Genomic DNA, 24,085 nt, shown 5'->3' on the forward strand with positions numbered 1-24,085 from the left:
TTTTTTTATCGTTCTCTCTCTCTCTCTCTCTCTCTCTCTCTCTCTCTCTCTCTCTCTCTCTCTCTCTCTCTCTCTCTCTGAAATTTTCTTGTTTGCAGTGTTCTTTTTTTCTTCATTCGTTGTTGCTGCCGTTTTTTGTCTTCTTCTCCTTCTTCTTTTCTTCTTCTTCATCTTCTTATTCTTCTTTTTATTCTTCATCTTATTCTTATTATTATTATTATTATTATTATTATTATTATTATTATTATTATTATTATTATTATTACTATTATCATTCGTCTTTCCCCTTTTCGTTCCTCTTGTCTGTTTTTTTTTTTTTTGACCCTAAGTGGTGTGTGTGTGTGTGTGTGTGTGTGTGTGTGTGTGAACGGAATAAAAAAGAATAAAGCAAGCTCGGTCCTGTTAAAACAAGTCTGGTGCACTAAGGCGGTCACCCATTCAAGTTTTAACCAGACACAGCGTTGCTTAACCCCGCTGATCGAGTGAGAAGCGGTGTGTTTGTGAAGTGAAGGGTGTTATTATTTTTCTATTTTTCTTTTTCTTTCACCTTACGTAATTAGCTCTGTTTGTTGTTTTTTTCATTGTTGGGAAAATGAATGGGTTTATTTATTTAATTGATCAATGGTCGTGTTGTTGTTTTTGTTGTTGTTGTTGTTGTTGTTGTTGCTGTTTTTGCCGTCGTTACTGTTCCTGTTGGTGCTGTATTTGTCGTTATTATTGTATTTATTGTTGTTGTTGTTGTTGTTGTTGTTGTTGTTGTCGTCGTCGTTCGTCCGTGATGGAAATAATATTTTTCACACCTTTAACTATTTGTCCTACTTATAGCATGGCAGAGAGAGAGAGAGAGAGAGAGAGAGAGAGAGAGAGAGAGAGAGAGAGAGAGAGAGAGTTGTTGGACACTTACTCTTGTGGTAGGGCGAGGACACCACAAGTTAGGTCCACAGACTCTCTAGACAGGGAGGAGGAGGAGGAGGAGGAGGAGGAGGAAGAGTCAGGGTGAAAGGAGGACAGATCAAAACCTAAATATCTCCCTGGCCAGAAGACGAAACCCGCCTCTCACCTGTGTCCCGAGCCTTGATTGCTCACATGCCTCTGTCACTTGGCCCTGGTGGTGGTGGTGGTGGTGGTAATAATGATAATAATAATAATAATAATAATAATAATAATAATAATAATAATAATAATAATAATAATACCACTACTACTACTACTACTACTACTACTACTACTACTACTACTACTACTACTACTACTACTACTACTACTACTACTACTACTACTACTAACACTAATACTAATACTGATACTACTACTATTACTACTGTTACGAATCCACTTTAACGATATAAGACTAGTGACGTTAATAACAGTGATCGAAGCACATACATACTTATATAGAGGTGGTGATGGTGGCGGTGTTGGTGTTGTATCCTATCTCTACCACCACAACCACCACCAGCTGCGCAACCACCACCAATATTCTTCCCTTGCTTCACTATTCATCTCCGTCTCCAGGGAAGGTGAACACGAGGAGAAGGGACCATTTGGTTGCCTTTCCCTGGCGGTGGGCTGGAAGGAAGGAGATAGGGAGGAAGGGAGGAGAGTATAGGGAGAAGGAAAGAGGAATGGCGGGAGGAGAAGGAGGAGGAGGAGGAAGAGCACGTTCTGGGGCGTTGTGGTTGTGAAGGTAAATAGAAAAAAATATATATTGTGGTTAGAACGTGTGGGGAATGTGCAATCATGTGTGTGTATGTGTGTGTGTGTGTGTGTGTGTGTGTGTGTGTGTGTGTGTGTGTGTGTGTGTGTGTGTGTGTGTGTAGCTGGCTATTTTGAGCATATGTTGTATTGTACGTGAGTGGAGAATACAAGGAGGAAGAAAGATAGAACAAGAACAGAATGAAGGGAAAGGCAAAGAGAAGAAGCACAAGGTGGTGAAGAGGAGGAAGGACAAGGGAACGAAGGGAATGAGGGAAGAGACACAGGGGAGAGGGAACGCTTGCAGGTCATACATATGAAATAATTAATGAACGGAGAAGAAGAGGGAGAGGAGTGTTTGCATATAGTGAAGTTAGTTAAAGAGTGGGATGAGAGGGAGGAGGAGGAGGAGGAGGAGAGAGGGTTCCGTGACGATAGCGAGGATGCGGTGAGGATGATAGATAGACTGAGGACATGGTGAGGGAATATTTGAGTATGGTGATGATCTACGATGAGAATACATAGAGCGTGTCGTAAGAGAAATGTTTCGGTATAATGATCATTTACAGTGGGAACACAAAGAATTAGGACAGATTAAGTAAAGTGTTAACAGACTTAGTGAATTGTTATTACGTAGTGACCGAACAGTGAGAACACAAAGAAATGGATAGATAGAACACAGTGAGCGCGTACTTAATGAAATATTTAATACAGCAAAAGTACAATGAGTTCAAAGAGGAGTAGGACAGCTGAACTATACAACTGAACCTGAAGTATACAGTGAACAAATCGTATAGGAAATATATTTGATAGTGTAATGATACAAAGATATCTCAGAACTAAAACAGACTACTGTGACCACAAAATATAGAAACACTGGATACTGTGAAGGGTACAACGAACACATAGTAAACAGTGATTAATATATTTAACACAATAGATGCAAATAAGTCAAGAGGTAAAGGAAAAACTAACAATAAGCCAATAGGGTGTATAACGATATTTGTACACCACAGATGAAATACAATGAAGACAGCGACTGAAACATTTAATACAGTAAGACTACAAAAGGAAAGGGAAAGCTAGGGATGATCTTAAAGGGTGTGCAGGGATATTTTTAGTCACCACCTTGCATGAGTCAGCTGCGGGACAAAGGCTTGCAGTTATAGTGAGGGGGATTAAGCCAAATGCCTCGCGTGGTTTAGGTCGCGCTGGCTGGGATACTGTGAGATTGGCTATGTAAAATCTCGCCCAAATTAATTCCATCCACTGGGATTCTTCAGTCGAAATTCACCAAAGTAATTCCTCGTATGATTATTTCACTATATCCTAACCTAACCGAATTTGATCTAATTTAACCTCATCTTACCTAATCTAACGTAACCTAATTCAACCTACCTAAACTAACTTAACCTTAACCTTACCTAACTAAACCTAACCTATCTTTTGCCTAAACTAACATAATGAAATCTTATCTAACCTAATCCAAGCTCACTTTTACCTAACCTACCTCACCAAACTAAACCTAACTTCACCTTATCAAACCTAACCTAATCTAACCTACCCTAACATAACATGACCAAACGCAACCTTACCAAATCTAACCTAACTTAACGTATTGTAAGTAGTTTTATCATACGGAAATCTCAACGATGTAATGTTCGTGTGGTAAATTCTTATGGTTGGAATTTACAGTATACGCCGAAGCCAACACACCTTGACGATGATTAGAACATTTAAGAGGTAATGAGATGCAATGAGTGTAATGACGATGCAATCAGAATACAGTGAAAGTGTGAAGTAAGAACAACACCATAATGGCACAGTAATTATTGTTTTTTTTTACTGTAACAATAGGAGATTATACAAGATAGAAAAAAAATAAAGCAAAAATTGAGGTAATAAAGTAATTAATTAATATACCAAATATGACATGGAATTTTTTTTTCTCTCTCTCTTTCTTTCTTTATTAACAAAAGGAGATTAAAACAAGAGACGAGAGAAAGAACAAACACGTTGAATTTTCCAGAACTTATTAACCTCCTCAAAAAGTGACACAAGTTAGTTTTTTTTTTTTTTTTTTCGGGAACATGTAACAAAAAGCAGATTAATTAAATGACACATAAATCTAGCATGTTGAGATGAAAGGGAAGGAAAGGAAGGAAAAAAATATGCACTTTCAGATCCCACAAAATACAAACGTTGAGAGAGAGAGAGAGAGAGAGAGAGAGAGAGAGAGAGAGAGAGAGAGAGAGAGAGAGAGAGAGAGAGAGAGAGAGAGAGAGAGAGAGAGAGAGGGAAGAGAATGGGGATACAATACAACCATTAACTTCCTGTCCAAACACTTTTACTTTAAACTTTACCCGATACTTAAAGGTGCATGGAGAGAGAGAGAGAGAGAGAGAGAGAGAGAGAGAGAGAGAGAGAGAGAGAGAGAGAGAGAGAGAGACAGGATATTACTAGATTTTGACTTGCAGAAGAGCGGCATTGAACGAGAGGGAAAGGGAGGCGATGGCGAGGCGAGGCGAGGAAAAAGGGAAAGGGAATGAAGGAGAAAGAGAGAGGGAGAGAGAGAGAGGGAGAGAGAGGGAGAGGGAGGACCAGTAAGAGCCTCGGGCAATGGACAGTGACGTCACACCTGTAATTTGCGAAACCTCAGGCACGTGACACCAATTACGGTTGCGCATACCTGTTAGAGAGAGAGAGAGAGAGAGAGAGAGAGAGACGAAAACATAAAAGCAAGCTGAAAGACGCACTGATTCCTTCCTAAAGCTTAAATGATCGTGAATTTATACGGGACTCGTCAAGCTGAACCCTCTCTGGACTAACACCCCAGAAACTTTGCCTGACTCGTGAATGCCAGATTAGGTGGCGCCCCATTCTCCTTCCCCCGCTAATGGCACTGAAGGTGAGGTGAGGTCAGGGAGTAACGAGAAGAAGGATTAATAGCAGGAGTGAAGGAGTGTATGCAAGGTTTAACAGCAGGAGTGAGGGAGTGTGCAAGGATTAACAGCAGCAGTGAGGGAGTGTGTGCAAGGATTAACAGCAGCAGTGAGGGAGTGTGTGCAAGGATTAACAGCAGGAGTGAGGGAGTGTATGCAAGGATTAACAGCAGCAGTGAGGTGTGCAAGGATTAACAGCAGCAGTGAGGGAGTGTAATAATATTCTTTTTCTTTTTCCTTTTTCCTTCTTCGTCTTCAGCAGCAGTTTTCATCTTCTTCAGTCTTCTTCAGCAGCAGTTTCTTCTTCTTTTCTTCTTTTTCTTCTTTTTCTTCTTCTTCTTCTTCTTCTTCTTCTTCTTCTTCTTCTTCTTCTTCTTCTTCTTCTTCTTCTTCTTCTTCTTCTTCTTCTTCTTCTTCTTCTTCTTCTTCTTCTTCTTCTTCTTCTTCTTCTTCTTCTTCTTCTTCTTCTTCTTCTTCTTCTTCTTCTTCTTCTTCTTCTTCTTCTTCTTCTTCTTCTTCTTCTTCTTCTTCTTCTTCTTCTTCTTCTTCTTCTTCTTCTTCTTCTTCTTCTTCTTCTTCTTCTTCTTCTTCTTCTTCTTCTTCTTCTTCTTCTTCTTCTTCTTCTTCTTCTTCTTCTTCTTCTTCTTCTTCTTCTTCTTCTTCTTCTTCTTCTTCTTCTTCTTCTTCTTCTTCTTCTTCTTCTTCTTCTTCTTCTTCTTCTTCTTCTTCTTCTTCTTCTTCTTCTTCTTCTTCTTCTTCTTCTTCTTCTTCTTCTTCTTCTTCTTCTTCTTCTTCTTCTTCTTCTTCTTCTTCTTCTTCTTCTTCTTCTTCTTCTTCTTCTAATACCACCATCTTCACCACCACCACCACCACCACCACCACCACCACTTAAGTAATAGTTCCATTACTAGCATATAAGAAAAATAAATCTCTTTCTCGTACAACCACAGTTCTAATACAGGGGACCTATGACATTTGGAAGCCGCATTCTCTCTGGTGCAGGGATATTGCATGTGTAATGAAATGGTAGCTTTCCCTCATTTCCTACTTCGTTCTTTCCTTCCTTCCTTCCTTTCTTCCTTCCTTCCTTCCTTTCTTTTCTTTCTCTCCCTTTCCTTTCCTTTAAGACGCATGACACTTAAGGATTAGCTGAGACAGTTTTCTTCCTGTTTGAAATAATGAACAGGGCTTTGGCGAGTCGTGAATGCAGTCAACACGCCATTAGCTTTAGGAGTGGTGATAGTTGTAGTAGTATTAGGAGGAGGAGGAAAAAGAGGAAGAAGAGGAGAGGGGGGAAGGAAAAACAAAAGACATAGAGATAGAGATAGTGATGGTTTGCAGTAGCAGTAGCAGTAGTAGTAGTTGTTGTTGTTGTAGTAGAAGTAGCAGTAGTTGTAGTAGTTGTTGTAGTGGCAGCATTTATCCTTTTTTTTTATTATGCTTGGCTGCTGGTCTCTTTAACCCGAAAAAACAACACTGAAAATAGTAATAATAGTAGAAGTAGTAGTAGGAGTAATAGTAGTAGTAGTAGTAGTAGTAGTAGTAGTAGTAGTAGGAAGAAGTAGACGAGGAAGACGATTAGCGATAAAGAGTGCTAGTAGTGACGTAGTGCATCTCGTAGTAATGACGTCAGTTGCAGTACCTCGAAAAAAAAAAAAAAAAGTAAGTAATGTGGGCGGAGAAGAGCGGTCAGCAGCGCGTCACGATAGTTCTGGGGTCAAAGGTCACAAAGTAGGCAGAAGGAGGAGGAGGAGGAGGAGGAGGAACAGGAGGAGGACAACGTGTGACCTTCTTTGACCTTGAGCTCTTTTGTTTGGTATGAGAAGTGCGTCACCAGAGGGCAGGAGAGGATGGGAAGAGGGAAGGGAGCGTGAAGGGACGAAGGGCAGCACTGAAGGGGGCATTTTTGGTGGTGATGGCTGTGTTGGCGGGGGGTAGCAAGAGAGAGAGAGAGAGAGAGAGAGAGAGAGAGAGAGAGAGAGAGAGATATGTCCTATCCATTCCAAATCAGCTGCTTCTCCCTTTAATACCTCAAGTTAGCACGCCAACTCCTTTTTTTTCACTTTTCTTTTACTCTTTAAGAAATCATCCAGTTAAGAAAAAAACGTAAATTAAGAGAAAAGTCACTCGCGTTGTATTTTTTCTTCTCTTTAACAATCGCTCAGCTCAACAAAAACGGAGAAAAAAGAAAGAAAAAATATAGAAAATGAAAAAAAAAAAAATAAAAACTGGGTCACAAAGAGGAAGGCGGGCGGCGCGGCGGTGACCTGATCCGCGGCGTGGTGTGAAAGGTCATATGAAATTTCCCGCCACTGGCACGACCTCTTTAAACCTCTGCCTCATCAGGTCAATACAGTGACCTTGTTCCCATTTCCACGCGCCCGCCGCCCACCCGCCCCTCTCAGCCCTTCCCTCCAGCCACCACTTGTCTCCTCTCTACCACCTCTCTACATCTCTTCTCCCCTCTTGCCGCGGGCCTCTCCTCCTCTCTCTACTCCTCTCCCTCTCCAGCTGCCTCTCTCACCCAAATAATCTTCACCAAGGCTTCCACACCGCTATCCAAACGCTCTCTCTCTCTCTCTCTCTCTCTCTCTCTCTCTCTCTCTCTCTCTCTCTCTCTCTCTCTCTCTCTCTCCTCCGCTTCTTCTATGTTTTTTTTTTCTTCTTTCTTTCTGTTTTATCTTTTGCATGTGTATCTTCGTCTTTTTTCTTCATTCTCACATCCACTTCCTCCTTCTCTTCTTTATATTCCACTCTCCCTTTCTGCCTCCTCCTCCTCTTCCTCGTCTTCCTCCTCCACATCCTCCTCCTTCCCCCCATCCTTCGCTTCCTCAACATTTTCCTCTATTTTATCTCATTTTCTTAATTTTTCTCTATTATTTACACTTATTCCATTCCTATTTTCAGATTTCTCTTTTATACTTTACACCGATTTCGTTTATGCGTATAGACTCTCTCTCTCTCTCTCTCTCTCTCTCTCTCTCTCTCTCTCTCTCTCTCTCTCTCTCTCTCTCTCTCTCTCTCTCTCTCTCTCATACGTCACTCGCCGTGAATGAAAACGAGAGTGGAAGACAAAGCACGCAATTAAAAGACTCGATACCTGGAACACCTTGAGAGAGAGAGAGAGAGAGAGAGAGAGAGAGAGAGAGAGAGAGAGAGAGAGTGAAAAGATTAAAAAAGTGACGAAGATAAATTGAGACAGTATAGAATGACGCAACAGTTTACGAGAGGATGGGAAGTTTGAAGAAAAAAGAAAACGGAAAGAAAATGAAGGAAAACGGCATCATCACCAGCAGTAGTAGTAGTAGTAGTAGTAGCAGCAGCAGCAGTAGTAGTAGTAGTAGTAGTAGCAGCAGCAGTAGTAGTAGTAGTAGTAGTAGTAGTAGTAGTAGTAGTAGTAGTAGTAGTAGTAGTAGTAGCAGTAGTAGTAGTAGTAGTAGCAGCAGCAGTAGTAATAGTAGTAGTAGTAGTAGTAGTAGTAACAGTAGATGGTAGAGATAAACTAGAAGAAGGAAGACAAGAAATGTGATAAAGGAAAGGGAAGGAAAGGGAAAAACGAAGCACAACAAGTACAAAGGTAAGGCGGTGGGCGGCGACCATTCCTCGCTCCATATCCTTCCCCTTCCTTCCCTTCAGAGCAACACTGGGAGGAGAAGATTAGAGCGGAAAGAGGGATGACCGAGGAAGAAGAGGAGGAATAGAAGGAGGAGGAGGAGGCAGAGGAGGAAGAGGCGAGGGAAGAAAGGATATTTGTTCAGCTTACGAGCCTTTACTATAGTACGTGAGAGAGAGAGAGAGAGAGAGAGAGAATATCCACACTCTCCCATCCCCCTTAATCCTCCTCTCATCACATCAACCAGAGACGGCATAAGCTTGGGAAAGAAGGAAAGGAGAGACGGGAGCGAATCATACGAATCAGGCTGGACAGAACAATGACCACTCCTCGTCCGCTACATTTAGGGACGCCGATTCCCCACCACCAGGTCATTCACCCCTATAACATGACGTCAGGAGGGGTGGCGCTTCCTTCCCCAAGAAAATAGGTCCACTGGGGCTGAAGTGAGAGAGAGAGAGAGAGGGGGGATGAGGGCTTGTTGATGAGGGTGTCGAGTCGAGGAAAGTAGTTAGAAATAGGAGATGCGTAGATAAACTTGCCTAAAAATAGAAAATTGAAGTCGCTGAGAGATAAAAAAAAAAAAAGAAAATTAGAAAGATTTATTTAGAGAAAGGAATGATTAATGATAGACACACACACACACACACACACACTCTTACGTTCCATGTTTCTAAATCGGGCGTTGTGAAGGTGTATTGATCTCTCATTAATCGAATACACCTGCGTCATTCACTCGTGGCTGCTGGAAAAGTAAAGGTCGGATCGGGTCGTGGGGTGTGAATGTGCGGCGCGCGTCACTACTATACTCCTTTGTATACTCACGGTCAGGACTCTCAGTAACGCACAGCACAGGGTTTCTCTTCACTCCCTCCAGCGCAATCTTTATTCCTGTGACCAATTAATCTACCAGTTGTACAATATAAGGAAATTGATTAACTTATGAGAGGTCTTAGAATTGATTAAAAAAAATGGGTAGTTATATTATTAGAAATCTGCGCCGGAAGGTATAGTAGTAATGTTTCGTAAGGAGTTTAGTATATCAGAGAAGTTGAGATTGAATGAAAGCAGTTAATACATTGAATATACGTGCAGGAAGTTAGTGGTTTTTTTTTTTTTTTTTTTTTATAAGGAGGATTACTTGAGATTACAGAAAAACAGCGAACACAATAAAAATATGCTTCATGTTTCGTAGCAAGTTAACATACAAGTCGCCTTTGTATTAACCTCTTCAGTGCTGAGATGCATTTTTACCACGGGTTTTGGGTATGATGAGACGATTTTATTGAAATTAGAAAGGGTTAATGGAGGTTAGAAGATTAATGGCCAAAGTCTTCACTATTCTAATGCCCACATAAGTTTCTGAAGTTGTATAAAATCGTCAAATAATAAGCAGAAAAAAAAAATATGAGAACACGTCATGATACTGAAGGGATTAATGGTACAACAGTTACCTCGCTGGAAAAAGAGCATTATTAAGCTTCCATGGTAGTGATGAGTCGTAAGGAATTCAGTAGATTAGAGAAGTTAAAATTTAAGAAAAATCCATAAACACAGAAGAAATTGCAGAAAGTTAGCTCACTTCTAGCCACGCCTGTAATGTCTAGGGACACGTCTGGCTTATTTCCACACTCCCTGATGCTTCTCTCAGTCACGTACCGGATGTAAACTCGTGCCGTGCCTCCATAAACTTGAGAGCCAAGGCGAGAATGCAAACTTTAGGAGATGGACTTACTCTGCCTAAGAAAAGACGGATATAAGTTACCACGTAGAAATAAGAAAAGCTGAACGGTATTGAGTGGAGGAGTTGGAACGAATAGGAATTTCTTGAAGCATCACCGGAGACTGAAAACATACACTAGATATTCTTCCTCCACACAAACAGAAGCACAAGTCGAAGCTATAAATAAAAAGTGACATTCTCAGAGTTCGTGTCACCCTTGCGTGAATTGTAAGCGTTATGTTTCTATTCACAAAGGCAGCGAGTGTTCCCTTAAAGGTTGCACTCTTGCCCACTTCGTCGTTTTTATCCTGACTACTTTTAATCTCTTCAGTACCAGGACGCGTTTTCATATTCATTTTTTTGTACTATTAAGGGGATTTTATACAGCTTCAGAAACATATGTTGGGATTAAAGACTCTAGCCATTAATCTTCTGACCTCCATAGATCCATCGTAATGCAAATCAAATCTTCTAATCATGCCCAAAAATCAAAGTAAAAAGGCGTCTCAGTAATGAAGGGGTTAACAGGTTGCAGTGAAGGATACCGACAATTTAAAGAGTATTTTCGTGATTTTAGTGATAATTTAACTTTTTTAAATCAGTAGAAATAAAGGAAAAAAATAAACATCTATACGATATTTTAAAACAGCGTGTAAGTCGGAGGTCATAAAATTCGCTTCTCAAAATTTTTTTTTTTTTTTAGAAAGATGACAATCAATCTTTTTTCCAACATTTCACACCTTTACAACGACTACTTATAACAGGCTGTACTGAATGTTAATGAAAAGATCAAGGGTATATTATTATTCACATAACTCTACCGATAGATTAACAAGATTACACCATCAGTTGAAGACACACAAACCTCCTCCCCGACACCATTCACCCTCAATGATAACCTATGGAGACTAAAAAACAAAGAATCCAAATCGTGACTAGGGCTCGTATTCTCAAACACTTCAGTGCTTCACCTCTCCAGTTTTTTTAAAAGGCTTTATTTAACTTTACCTGATTTTTTTTAAGGTGTTTTTTTACGGTTCTAGAGGGAGATTAACAAGATTTCTGTATTATTAAGTGGAGAAAGGCTCTGGAAAACCTCCCTAATCATCTCTTTGGCCTTGGAAGATAGTCATGGTGAGAGAAAACAGCGTTTCTGAATACGGACCTAAGGGCGTGAGTGAAACAAGTGCCGGGTTCTCGCGTCAGTGAAGGTTCCTCGCCTCTGTGTCCTGAATGGCATCAAACCCCCAGCTTGTCTCGAGTATTGTGTTCCGAGGACAGTGTCACGCGTGCTATTATTGCGGCCCGGCGTGGTGTTTTTGTACAAGCTGCGTGTATTTGTATTCACCAATGACGTGACGTTGCTTGTAAATGATGAGCGAGCTTGAATGAAATGCTGCAGCGTGCTATTAATTCTGATTGTCGCTTCATTGTTTTTGCTGTGAAAAATTCTAAGCGAGAGAGAGAGAGAGAGAGAGAGAGAGAGAGAGAGAGAGAGAGAGAGAGAGAGAGAGAGAGAGAGAGAGAGAGAGAGAGAGAGAGAGAGAGAGAGAGAGAGAGAGAGATCATTTCATATATTTAATTAAGTTAAAATCGTATGCATGTTCGCTGAATTATTATTTTTTAAGAGCTTGTAATATATTATTGTATTAAATCATGTGCTGAAATAATTGAATGTGTGTGTGTGTGTGTGTGTGTGTGTGTGTGTGTGTGTGTGTGTGTGTGTGTGTGTGTGTGTGTGTGTGTGTGTAAGAGAGAGAGAGAGAGAGAGAGAGAGAGAGAGAGAGAGAGATTACAAAACTGCACTGATTGAGCGTCGCTTTTTTCCCTCTCTTTTCCTTTTTCTTTCTGTTTTCATCTCCACTTGCAAAGGATTTTTTTTCCCTTCACCAGACAGACAGACAGAAAATCAGGGTGGCTTGTCTCTGGGTACAGACGTGCTGGTGGTGACGTGGGCGGCGTGACACGGGGAAAGGAACAAGGATAGAATCATCATTACCACCACAGCCACCACCATCATCATCATCATCATCATTATTATCATCATCATCATTACCATCACCATCATCTTCTTCATCATCGCCATATCTCTTCTCTTTTCTCCTTTTTACATTTATTTTTACACATTCCCTTTTTTTCTGTATTGTTTCTCTTTTTCATATTTTTTTATTCCTCTTCCTCCTCCTCCTCCTCCTATTCTTCTTCCTCCTATTCTTCTTCCTCCTATTCTTCTTCCTCCTATCTTTCTTCCTCCTCCTCCTCCTCCTCCTCCTTCTTCTCATGATTTTTTTTTTTTTCTTTTTCCTTCTCATTTTGTCGTTCTCGTTCTTCACCCTCACCATCGCTATCGCCATCATCACCATTATCATAGACAGCACCATAACCGTCACCATGTTTAATTAATGATGCATTCGTCCCAGGCAAAGGTTTAATAATTATCAAAATATCATTACTTTTTTTTTCCACATTGCGTAGTTTCATATTTTTTTTTTTCTTTCATATAAATTTAAAGCGGGAGATTTATGCATTAATTTTCTAGACCTGCCTGAATTAAAGCAGTCATATCTATTTTGTGTGTATGTACGTAGGTGTGTATGTAGTAAGTATATAGGAATGCAATGTCGTATTTGAAAAGCGAGGCAGTGATGACTACAAGGGAAATAGAGACATGTACGTATACTCTAACGCACATGTCCCAGGATCACGTGATGGTTGTAATGATTATGATAGAGTTGTGGTTGCTTGTTGGTAGCAAATCACAAGTCATTTTTTTCTTGTTAGTGAGAGGAAAGCTTAGTTGATCGAGTAAGTGGACTGAAGATAAAATGTTGGACTGGTTGATGAATACTTAAATAGATATAGACAGATAGCTAGATGGTAGATAGATGGATAGATACGAGTAGATTGATAAGTAGTCAGATGAAAAGATAAACAAGCAGGTAGATAGGTAGAATGATACTTAGATATATGAATAGTTGAATAGATAAATATAGCTAGGAAGGTATATTATGACAAACTGGAAAAAGTAATGCTGTATAAAGTCATTTTCCTATTTTTTCATAGCTTTGAGGAAAAAATCAACAAGATACGTATTAACAGAAAATATTTAGTCATCATTCATCATCCTGCCAAATGAATACTACCGAAAATATACTATGAAATTAAATGTCTTAATTATGTATATGGGAACCCTTTCTTTCAAGACGGAGATTTCAAAACACTTATCCTTCTGTTTTAAGTAATCGTATTATCTTGCTCTCTAGGGACTGGGATTTTTTTTTTTTTCGTCTTACTTTTTTTTTTACCTAGAATAGCGTTCCTCTTACATAAAAAGAAAAAAAAAGGAGAGAAGGGAAAAAATGCCATGACGCCCTCTGCCTGTGTGTCCCTGTGTCGTCGTTTACTGGGCCCTCAATTCTTTCCCTTCCCTCTTGCAAACGTTGGGGAAACTGTTATCGTCTTGTCCAAACACTCCCGTGCTTTACGAATAACGTTCATATTTCTGACACGTCAAGTTGGCTAGAAAATATAATTACGTTCTCTGAGGGGAGAAAAGAAATCGGATTTTATGAATTATAGGAAAATACGTGAAAGGCCAGTTATTTTTATCTTTTATGTATATTTCTGGTAAGGTAATTTTGATGAGTGACAGATTAGATTATTTACGTAATGCATTAACTTTGTTCTTTTGCTTGAGGCAGCGCAGCAGAAGTGTACCTGTGGGATTTCTCATTAAGCGAGCAAGGCCACAAGTTAGGACTCATTTTTCTTTTCTTTTTTTTTTTTTTGTCACGTCCGCTTTACTATGTTTGCTTCCCTGTATTGCATTGTTGTGTATTGTGTTGCATCGTGGTAACTGGAGAGAGAGGGAGATGTGGTGTAGGTGCGGAAGGGAAGGTAGAAAATACAGTGTTGAGTGTCTGTAGTGAGGTGTTTTGTGTGGTGTGTAGCTATTTTGAGGCCGGTATATTGTGATTGACGTGTGGTGAAGGATGAGTAAGATGTGGAGTCGTATGAGAGTCTCCAATAAGTCTGTGAGCCTATATGTGTCAGTTCTTGGTGAGGAAGGTGTGTGGTGAGTGGAGCATTGATCTACATCCAGAAACACTTCGTTCTTTCACCAGAACTATTTTTAGAGGCCACAGAGATGATTAGCAAGATTCTCAAAAGCATCTCTAGAAATCTTGTTAGCCTGTCCGTAGGATCGTGAAAACACCCTTAAAAACTCTTTTAACTTCGACTAGAATATTCTGAATGGCGTTGGGGTGCAGCGCGTGCAATGAAGTAACCCATGTCCTTTCTTTTACTTGCAGTGGTGGAGACCCGCACCCCAGTAATGGGCCTGGATCCCACACCCAAGCCACAGCGGAAGCTCATCCAGGCGCCCAGGTTCAACATTTCAGCGGAGGTACTGGCAGACTGAATGTTTAAGTCTGTGTTTATTTGAATTGAGTGGTTGAGTTCATGTGATTATTTGAGCTGTTTGAGTGTTTGAGCTCATATGTCGATCAGTTATCTGTTTCACAGATGCAAATTTGGCCAGATATATTTTTCATTTATAACTCCACATTATATGCACTTCTTGGAAACCGAGCTTAGATAGATGACGCACAGATAGACAGTGAATTTATTTTCTATCAGGCTATTATTTTTTAGGTCAATTTCTGTAACATTTTCATGATTGTGCTCTAAATTTAATCTAAATTAGGAGCAATAATATAACTTTCTTTTTGCTTGTCCTGGTCACAGTGTCAAATATTCTCTCGGGTGCAGTTTATTTTTTACCTCACACTTTCTTTGTTTGTTTCTCCTCCACATAGGAAGAAGATGACGATGACTTGAGTGACATCCCGCCCTCCAGTCCCCGCCTCGGCTACTCCTCCGTGGTAGGCACTGTGCGTAGCCCTGGATCCGGCTCCCCTGAGAGCCCTCAGTCCCCGCTGACGTCACCCTGGTCTCGAATGGGTAAGTTCACGCCACACCCGCCCACGAGGATTTCCGGAACAAAAATGTTCTCGCGGCCTTTAAAGGATTTGCGTCAGTAAAACTTACAGTCTATTATAAGGAATATGGTGATACTACATTCCCAGTAGGATTTTCGATTACTTACAAAAATAAGATATGTCTCATAATTTTTTTTTTTTTTTTTATCATTAGTATTTGAACGTGTCAATTTAAAATTGTGAGACATACTATATAGTTGTTTTTGTAAGTAATCGAGTAAATGTGTCCTCAATGAAAACTGATTTTTTTTTTTGTTTTATCATTGGTATTTGAACGTGACAATTTAGTTTTCATTGAGGACTTGTTAGTAATTTTAGAACATAAACATAAGAGTATATAAAAAAAAAAAAAAAGAGAGAAGTTGCAAGAAGCCACCAGGCCTACCCTTGGCAGTCCCTGCATGAAACATATACAATACCTTCCTCTTTCTACCTGTCACCCTCATCCACAAATTTGTCTAATCTTTTTTTTTTTTTTTATTATTCTTTAATGATTTACCATTAACAACTTGCTCAAGTACGTACAAAACACCTACTTTTGTCCCAGTTTTTTTTTTTTTTTTTCTATAGCTCGTTTTTAAAGCAGCTCTGTCTTTGTTCAGCCTTCGACTTGGTCAACTATGGGAACACAGGAACACCCGAGCGGCGGCATTCCATCACGCTATGTGAGACGCCCTCGCTCAACCAACACTCCTCAGCCTCGCTCAGCCCGCCCACTTCGCTGCCTCAGTCTCGCAACACTACGGCGCCCAGCTCGCCCGCGCACCAGGACTACCTTCCCTCCACCTCGCAGACTCAGAGGGACTTCCTGTCGTCGGTGAGTAGTGTTCCGTCTCCCAGGAGCCTTCCTGGGGTGGGGTGTTCAGACTTCAGATGCCCCGCGTTTATGTTACGATAATGCTGCTGCTTTGTTTGGCCCTCGTCTTTGTCATTTCTTTCTCGTCTTTTCCTTCTTGTCTTTTTCGTTCTTCGTTTCTCTCTTTCTGTTTTCTTTCACTGTCTTCTTCTTCTTCTTCTTCTTCTTCTTCTTCTTCTTCTTCTTCTTCTGCTCATTATCAGTAGGAGCAGGAGCAGTAGCAAATTAAGTCAATAAGTACCTACCGTTATTCAAGGGGCCACAGACTCACCAGTGGGTCTCTCTGTCACTTTCCAGGCTCACTTCTCAGCCAAACTGGACTGCCTGGCGCTCACCCTTGAGGAAGTGGTTCACATTCGCAACGTTCTAACCAAAGCTGATCTAGAGGCCCTGCCCCTTGATCTCACCATCAAGGAGGATATGGCCAAAGGAAAGATATGCTTCCTCTGCATGAAGACCAGATTTGGCTTCTTCGGTCCTCGAGGCACCACCTGTAGGCTTTGTAAGAGGACAGTTTGCAAGAAGTGTATCACCAAGGTAGGAACATATGAAGTAGCCTACTTTTTGTTGTATGTAGTAGTAGTAGTAGTAGTAGTAGTAGTAGTAGTAGTAGTAGTAAAATATATATATATATATATATATATATATATATATATATATATATATATATATATATATATATATATATATATATATGAAGAAACCAAGTATTTTCAGTTACATTCTTTCTTCACGATGTGTATCACATGTGCGCATATGACCACGTATACCGGCACAAAAAGAATGAAAGTATTGTCCATAAATGTAGAAAATTATAATGATAAAAAAGAAGAGACCAGAGTGAAGTATATTTTAGAACTAACAGACTTTCATTATTATAAATAGTGCATGTATTTTCTTGTTTCCATTTTTATTATCTCTCTCTTTCTCTGACTTACACCAGCATTTCATTCCCACAGATGCGAATACCCACTGAACACTTCTCCAACATCCCAGTGCAGATGCTGACACCTCAGTCCCTGTCTCCACGTGAAGATGAGGAAGATTCTGTCTCGCTGCCACGATCTATACTCTCTAGACTCACGGTGAGGCAAGCTCTCTCTCTCTCTCTCTCTCTCTCTCTCTCTGAAGCTGCCTTGAGGAATTAGATAATATAGTAGAATATCCGTGATGTTCTTTAACATTCCTAATCCTTGCTAGTTTTTCAAAGGAAGCAGACTAGCTGTGAGTTTTAAAGATTCATATTCATAAAAGGAAAATTGAGTACAAACTTTGTGTTGATATGAAGAGTCAGAGAAGTCCTGGAGAGAAGTTAGGTAAATAACTAGAAGGAAAATATAACACAGAGGTAATGTTTGCACAATCATCCTCTGAGAAAGAGAAGGAAAATTTACACTGATGCAGTATAATGATTGACTAAGGAAGACTGTTGAGATGAAGCTCACAGCGCATGTCAGACTTGAGGCAAATATTGAGACTTGGCCTTTTGTTTGCCAAGCAGGAATAAAAGTTTATCAAAGAAGAGAAAATATTGTGGATTGAAAGTATACATTTAAAATATACACCACCTATTTTCTCCTGTTGCTGGTGACTGTATTTATTGATATTCTGAATGTATGGGAAACGACATAACGTTCTTTGTATAGTATAAAGTGACAGAATGGAGCATTCAGGGAGCATCACTGATCAAATGACTGGTGTAGATTTGTTGGATAAGAAAGTTCCCCTCCACTGCTAGAACTCTTAATTACAGTGTAAACTATCTATGCCATGAAAATGTTAAGCAGTCAAAAAAAAAAAAAAAACATAGCAAAGGGTGTATCATTACAGTAATACAGCCTGGTCAGCTCTCAGAATGGGACAAGACAAGTTCCTTTCTTAATACCCAGCAGTCTTTAAGTAATGAGTTGTTTGTTGTGCCCTGCATCCCAATGAAGTGGTCCTATGTCTTCCACCACAAAACTCGACTGTGGCATCTTAATGCAGATGGGATGAGCTCCAAGGGGATGGCTTCTATTGGACAAAGATATTTATAAACCTAATAAATCTTTGCTTCTTGTGTGAACTTTGTCAGTGTGAATGTTGTTCAAAGCACCTTCTGCTGTGAATGCTGCTGCCAGTCTCTCTCTAAGTTTAAACCATTGTAGATGCTCTTATAAATGGAAACACCCAAGGATGAAAATGAATTACTGAAAAGGATCACACCAAATTACCAAGTTGCATCACATTTTCAGCAAAAGTCATAATAACAGTAATGATTATAATGGTATGTGATGTGCTTTAATAGGACAGACATATTCAGGATACCATTAAATATAATGAGGCATATGATCCAATAATATTCATGTATTTAATTATGTCCTTTCCATTTGCATATCATTATCACTCATGATTCACAAGAGTAATTACATAATTGTATGTGAGAGAGAAACAGTTCCATAAGGCCAGCCACCTACATTGCTAGTAGGCTAGTACATTATTTGAATACACAATATGATAAAGATTAATTTGCATAATTTATACTTTTTGTATGGATGAATTGCAGTATTTGTAAATATAATAAATTTTCCACATTCTCATTTTGGGAATATTGTAGAATCCAGGAGATTGATTTGTTCATGAAGTAATTTCCAAGTCTGCTATCTGTGTGAACTTTTTTATGATATTTTTCTAGTGATATTGCCCCCAAGCATATGACTAGGTTCTATAAAAGAAATTTTTCTATTTTCTTCTTACTGACAGAAATATTGCACCTTTCTCTCCAACTCATTTGATCCATCTTAGGCCCACATTCTTCTCTTACATTCTTCATTTTCAGCTTCCTATGTTTTGTGTTTTGTGAAATGTTATGTTGTATATATGTATTGATTTGAGACCATCTTCAAGTCATTTATAATGAAATCTCTTTTCCAGATGTTCATTCTTCTTTTGTCACATGCAATAATATAAGTGCATTCTGCAGAAAATTCAATGTCTATCTTCTCTGTGTGTGAGATCTGTTTTGTAAATTATGTTGGTTCTGTAGCTCATACAGTTCTGTATTTTCCTTTGCTTTTATCATCTCATAGTGAAATTCTTCCAGTTGATATTGTCTACCTTATGGACAAGTTTCAGACAGCAGTAAGCTAGTCCAGCTTCCTCTGTAAAGTACATTTGCTAGTATACATAACTAGATCACTAGTTGACAGTAAAAATAATGTGTCTAGATTAGACACATAGAGATTTTGTAGAATTTCAAGAGTAGAAAGATGTACAGGTGAGTCCAGCATCTGTAGACCATTAGCCATGCTAAGCCCAGGGACAGGCCTTTATACAGAATCTTTAGGGTAAATAGTGACTTTCTTTACAGTTTAACATCTCAGAACACATCGGTAAGCGTTCTCAGGTAAAAGAGCCTGAGGAGCAAAAAGCAAGTGGTAACCTCCCATCTAAGGTACAATGCACAAGGCTCAGCTTTGGAAGCCATGACACAAAATTCAGCTTATGCTCTCACTTAGGCAGAGCCATGACATTTTTTTATTTTCATTCTTATTTATCTTTGCTTTCTTGAGGCTTTTTAATGCTTCCTACCATGTAAGAAACCACTGTGGGTTGTTGAATCCCTTTCCACATTACAATTAAGACCTAAGATAAGCTGTTACTCTCTAGCAGCGCTATATTCCATTTTCTTTTGTATGTAGGTGATAAAGCTTCCAGTTTGTCACCCATTATATTACTGTGTTATTTTGTTGTGTGTATTGATGTTATTGTTTTCACTCAGCTGTGTTATTCTCTCATCTATCTTCTTATGCATGCTTATTTTTCAAAAAAGAGTGACAAAGTGTTTAGCTGAGGCATGATCCCCCAAGCTTTCCCTTGGCATCTGATGGACAGTGACCACCTGTGTGTAGCAAAGTGGTGTGACTCAGTCCTCTTCCCCATCCTGACCACCACCTGATGGTGACTGATACTTGCTTCACTCTGCTTGCTTCCTATGTCCAGTGTGGTGAAATTATGGAAAAATTATTTTACTAGAACAGTTTCGTATGCTATATGGTTTGCCTTGTTGTTGCCATCAGCATACAAGTTCTTCAATACATACAAATATCCTGAGGATATTCTTGTCATGACCATGCCTTGTATTATGTGGGGTTTTCCCACAAAGGAGAGAGGCATCATTGATAATAAAATTGTACTGTTAAATAGTATGTTTTTTAATTTATTTATCAGTTTTTTAAAGTCATTATCATTCCTGAACTAAGGATGTATTAACCCTACCACCCACTGCATTATGGTCTAGACTGGATGATTATCAATACAGTTAGCCACAAGACATGGGGCATAAAGTGTCTCAGAAAATTCATTGTGCATTGAAAAACAACTAAAAGAGAAGGAAAGAGCACAGAGATTTGAGACATCATCTTTTCTTTGTTTTTTGTTTGATGAGCCAAGATGTGGAGTGGAAGGAGATTTTTAGTTTTCCCCTAATCCTGAGGGATGTCTTCCCAGCTGGCCTCCTTCAAGGCAGATGTCACTATGCTATTTACTGTAGATAAATAGATGCACTAGGCAGCACATGTTAGCAGAGATGTAAATATAATTTTTCAATATATTGCATTTTCAAAAAAAGGGAAACATAATTAGAATGTTATGCAGTGTTATGTATGAAGACAATCTCTTATCACTTCCCTCCACCCTCAGGAGCTGCCTCTACCTGGGAGTGGCACCACCAGCATGACCAACAGCACAGCAGAGCGACGAGACAGTGTCAGTGGCAGTGTGGGGTCTGCTCCTTCTTCACCAGCCACCTCACGGGCATCTGATGGGCCATCTTCCCTGCCAGCACAGCCCCCCGTTCCTTATGTCAATGAGGCCATTAAGAAGTATGTATCGCAAGAACTGGCTGTGTTGCCTTCTTTGCTGTTGCATCCTGTTATGATTTCTTTTGCAGTTTTTTTTGCATGATTGCATATAATAATGACTCTTGCTTTGACCACTTGAGCTCTTATTTTTGTGTCTGCTTGAAATCTATTGCTGTTGCCTGATATTGTTAATGTTGTCTGTTGGAAGTTGCTACACCACTGTGCTTTTATACACCATGTATCAATTTCTTGTTTAGTTCACATTGCATGCATTGTTTTGGTTTTGTGTTAGCTTTGCTTCTGCCTTATGTGATACCGATGGTTGTTGTCTGTTTGGCTGCTACATGTACAGAGTTCGCTTCAGTTCACCTCGACGTGTCACGATTAATCGCTCTTATACCATTGGTCGCCGAGGCCGCCCATCTTGGCCACACCACAAGTTAGTTGTTACAGCATTCATTAAGTGTGTCTATGTGTGTTTGTGTGTGTGTGTGTGTGTGTGTGTGTGTGTGTGTGTGTGTGTGTGTGTGTGTGTGTGTGTGTGTGTGTGTGTGTGTGTGTGTGTGTGTGTGTGTGTGTGTGTGTGTCACACTAAATATGTTGACATTCTCACATACTATTTGTATGATTATTATTTCAAGAATTGTAACAATGGTAATGAAATTACATATTTGTATTTTTTTATTGTTTCTGTTTAATGAATTTGTAGTCATCACAATAAAGTTTATATTACACATTCATGCATGCAAACAAAGCTAATTTTATAATACATGATTTTGTAATCCAGAATTTTTTATAGAGGAGCAAGGTGAGGTTGCATTGGTGTTCATGGTTTGTTTGTCACTTATTTACAAGATCTCTCACTGGAGTAAAGCAATGTTTTCACTAAACCAGTTTTGTGAATCTGCTTCCTATTACTTGCATGTTTATTTTCTGTTGGTCTTGGAACATTCTACCACCATTGCATGGCACATGACTTCTAAGCTTGGCTTAATCTGTCCCTCAAGACGACCTCCAAGGCTGGTACGTGCGAGGACGCTTGCTATTAGTGAGTGCAGAGTTATTGAGAAGCAACTTACTGAGTAAGTGGATCATTTGTTTTACTGCTACAAATGGAGTTAGTGACAATAAAGTATGCATTACATTTTAGTGAATGTGATATAACCTATTCATAACAGCTTGTTCAAAATGAATGAATGTGATTGACAATGTTAGATAAGGAAAAAAGAAGGAAAGATTCTAAAAATTCATTTTCAATGTGGGATCCTCTCAGAATTTTTAGTTTCATCATGAATATGTGTGTGGGTTGTATAATTTCATTTCTCCATGAAATTGCATTAATTACATAGTGTGTGTGTGTGTGTGTGTGTGTGTGTGTGTGTGTGTGTATTTACCTAATTGTATTTACCTAATTGTAACATACGGGAAAGGAGCTATGCTCGTACTGTCCCGTCTCCATATCTACTAATGTCCAGCTTTTTCTTAAAATCATGAATATTCCTTGCGTTGACCACTTCCACGTCTAAACTATTCCATGCTTCCACCCTTCTATGAGGAAGCTATATTTTTCACATCTCTCCTATAAGTGGCCATTTTTAGTTTTTTCCCATGCCCTCTCGACATTCTTTCATTCCACATACACAGATCTTCCCTATCCATTTTTCCATGCCAATCATCACTCTGTATATTGCTATCAGGTCTCCCCTTTCTCTTCTGTTTTCCAGGGTCGGAAGTTGCATTCTGTTCAGTCTGTCTTCATAAGTCAAATCTCTTAAGTCAGGCACCATTTTTGTTGCAGCCCTCTGTACTTTCTCTAGTTTCCTTATGTGTTTCTTTAAGTTCGGAGCCCACTGTATTGTTGCATATTCAAGCCTTGGTCTTATCATTGCAGTAATTATTTTCTTCATCATTTCTTCATCTAAATATACGAACGCCACTCTTATGTTCCTCAATAAGTTCAATACTTCTCCAATTATTTTGTTTATATGTCTCTCTGGCGATAGGTCATTGGTAATTGTCACCCCAAGGTCTTTTTCTTCATGACTGGTTTTATGTCTTCATTTCCTATCTTGTACATACTCCTGATTCTTCTTTCACTCTTGCCAAACTCTAATTTCTTGCATTTTGTCGTGTTGAACTCCATTTGCCATGTACAGCTCCATTTCCATATTCTGTCCAAGTCTTCCTGGAGTAGTTCGCAATCTTTGTCACATCTCACTTTTCTTAACAATTTTGCATCGTCTGCAAATAGGCTGACATAACTGGACACCCCATCCACCATGTCATTTATGTAGACCGCAAACATTACTGGTGCCAACACTGATCCCTGTGGGACTTCACTCTCCACCAAGCCCCATTCTGATGGTCTGTCCTTAATTATTGTTCTCATTTCTCTTCCTACCAAAATGTCTTCCATCCATTTTAGTAAACTGCCATGCACTCCTCCTACCATTTCAAGTTTCCAGATCAGTCTCCAGTGTGGTACCTTATCAAAGGCCTTTTTTAAATCCAGATACACTCAACCCTCGATTTGCCGGACCTCCATTTGCCGGATTTCGGATTTGCCGGACAAGAGTCTGTGGGAAAAAAAAAAAAAAAAAAAAAGTCCGGGACAAGTCGATTTCAAACTACCGCGCCAGACAAAGTTCGCAAATCGGGCACTATAGATGGCAGCGCGGGCGCACATACACGTCTAGTACTGGACTGTAAACAAGTCTGCCGCGTCACACAAGTGTTGTGCTTACGTGTCGGCGGCATTGGCATGTGTTACGGCCCCACGTGGTGAGATGATGATGATGATGGTCGTCGGAGGTTTTGCCTTTGCCTCGGCACCTCCTGTTACTTCTATTCTTCCTGATCCTGCCTTTCTTTTATTTTTCTTTCTCTTGTCTTCCACATCTGGTGCAAAGTCTCTTTCTTCTCCCTCAGTTTTGTTTTTCTGAACAAAAAACGTCTGATTTATTTTCCAACTTCCTGGTACAGCTGGTGCAGGTGCCGAAATGCCGTTAAAGACAACACTATGTTCCCACCGGAAATTTTTGCCGTTAAACACGGGATTCCGGTAAATCGCGTGCCGTTAAAGCGGGGTTCAACCTGTATAGGGTAAAGTCCGGCAAGGGGGTAGACCCCCGGACATTTTCCATTGCCGGACATTTGCCATTCCCGGACAAGCCTTCCCCCCTTTTAGTCCGGCAAATCGAGGGTTGAGTGTATATTCCATCAGCCCAACCATCTCTTTCCTGTATTACATCTATCACCCTCGAATAGTAACATATCAGGTTTGTCGTGCATGAACGCCCTTTTCTAAAACCAAATTGACACTCACAAAGTATGTCATTTTTTCTCCAAGAAGTCTGTCCATCTATTCTTCACCACCCTCTCACACATCTTAGCTACCACACTTGTAAGTGAC

General features: G+C 39.8%; 1 protein-coding gene across 1 annotated transcript in view; it reads left to right on the top strand.

Moving 5' to 3' along the window:
• The window catches only part of LOC123514709 (protein spire-like), a 237,051-nt gene that overhangs the window by 208,550 nt on the left and 4,416 nt on the right, over positions 1-24,085 (top strand). Inside the window, 9 exon segments of the mRNA XM_045272776.1 lie at positions 14,287-14,381; positions 14,794-14,938; positions 15,579-15,793; positions 16,130-16,369; positions 16,792-16,917; positions 19,182-19,265; positions 20,513-20,694; positions 21,026-21,112; positions 21,681-21,755. Coding sequence (XP_045128711.1) covers positions 14,287-14,381; positions 14,794-14,938; positions 15,579-15,793; positions 16,130-16,369; positions 16,792-16,917; positions 19,182-19,265; positions 20,513-20,694; positions 21,026-21,112; positions 21,681-21,755 — 1,249 coding nt within the window.

Source organism: Portunus trituberculatus, chromosome 38, assembly GCF_017591435.1.
Source record: "Portunus trituberculatus isolate SZX2019 chromosome 38, ASM1759143v1, whole genome shotgun sequence".
Classification (NCBI taxonomy): Eukaryota; Metazoa; Arthropoda; class Malacostraca; order Decapoda; family Portunidae; genus Portunus; species Portunus trituberculatus.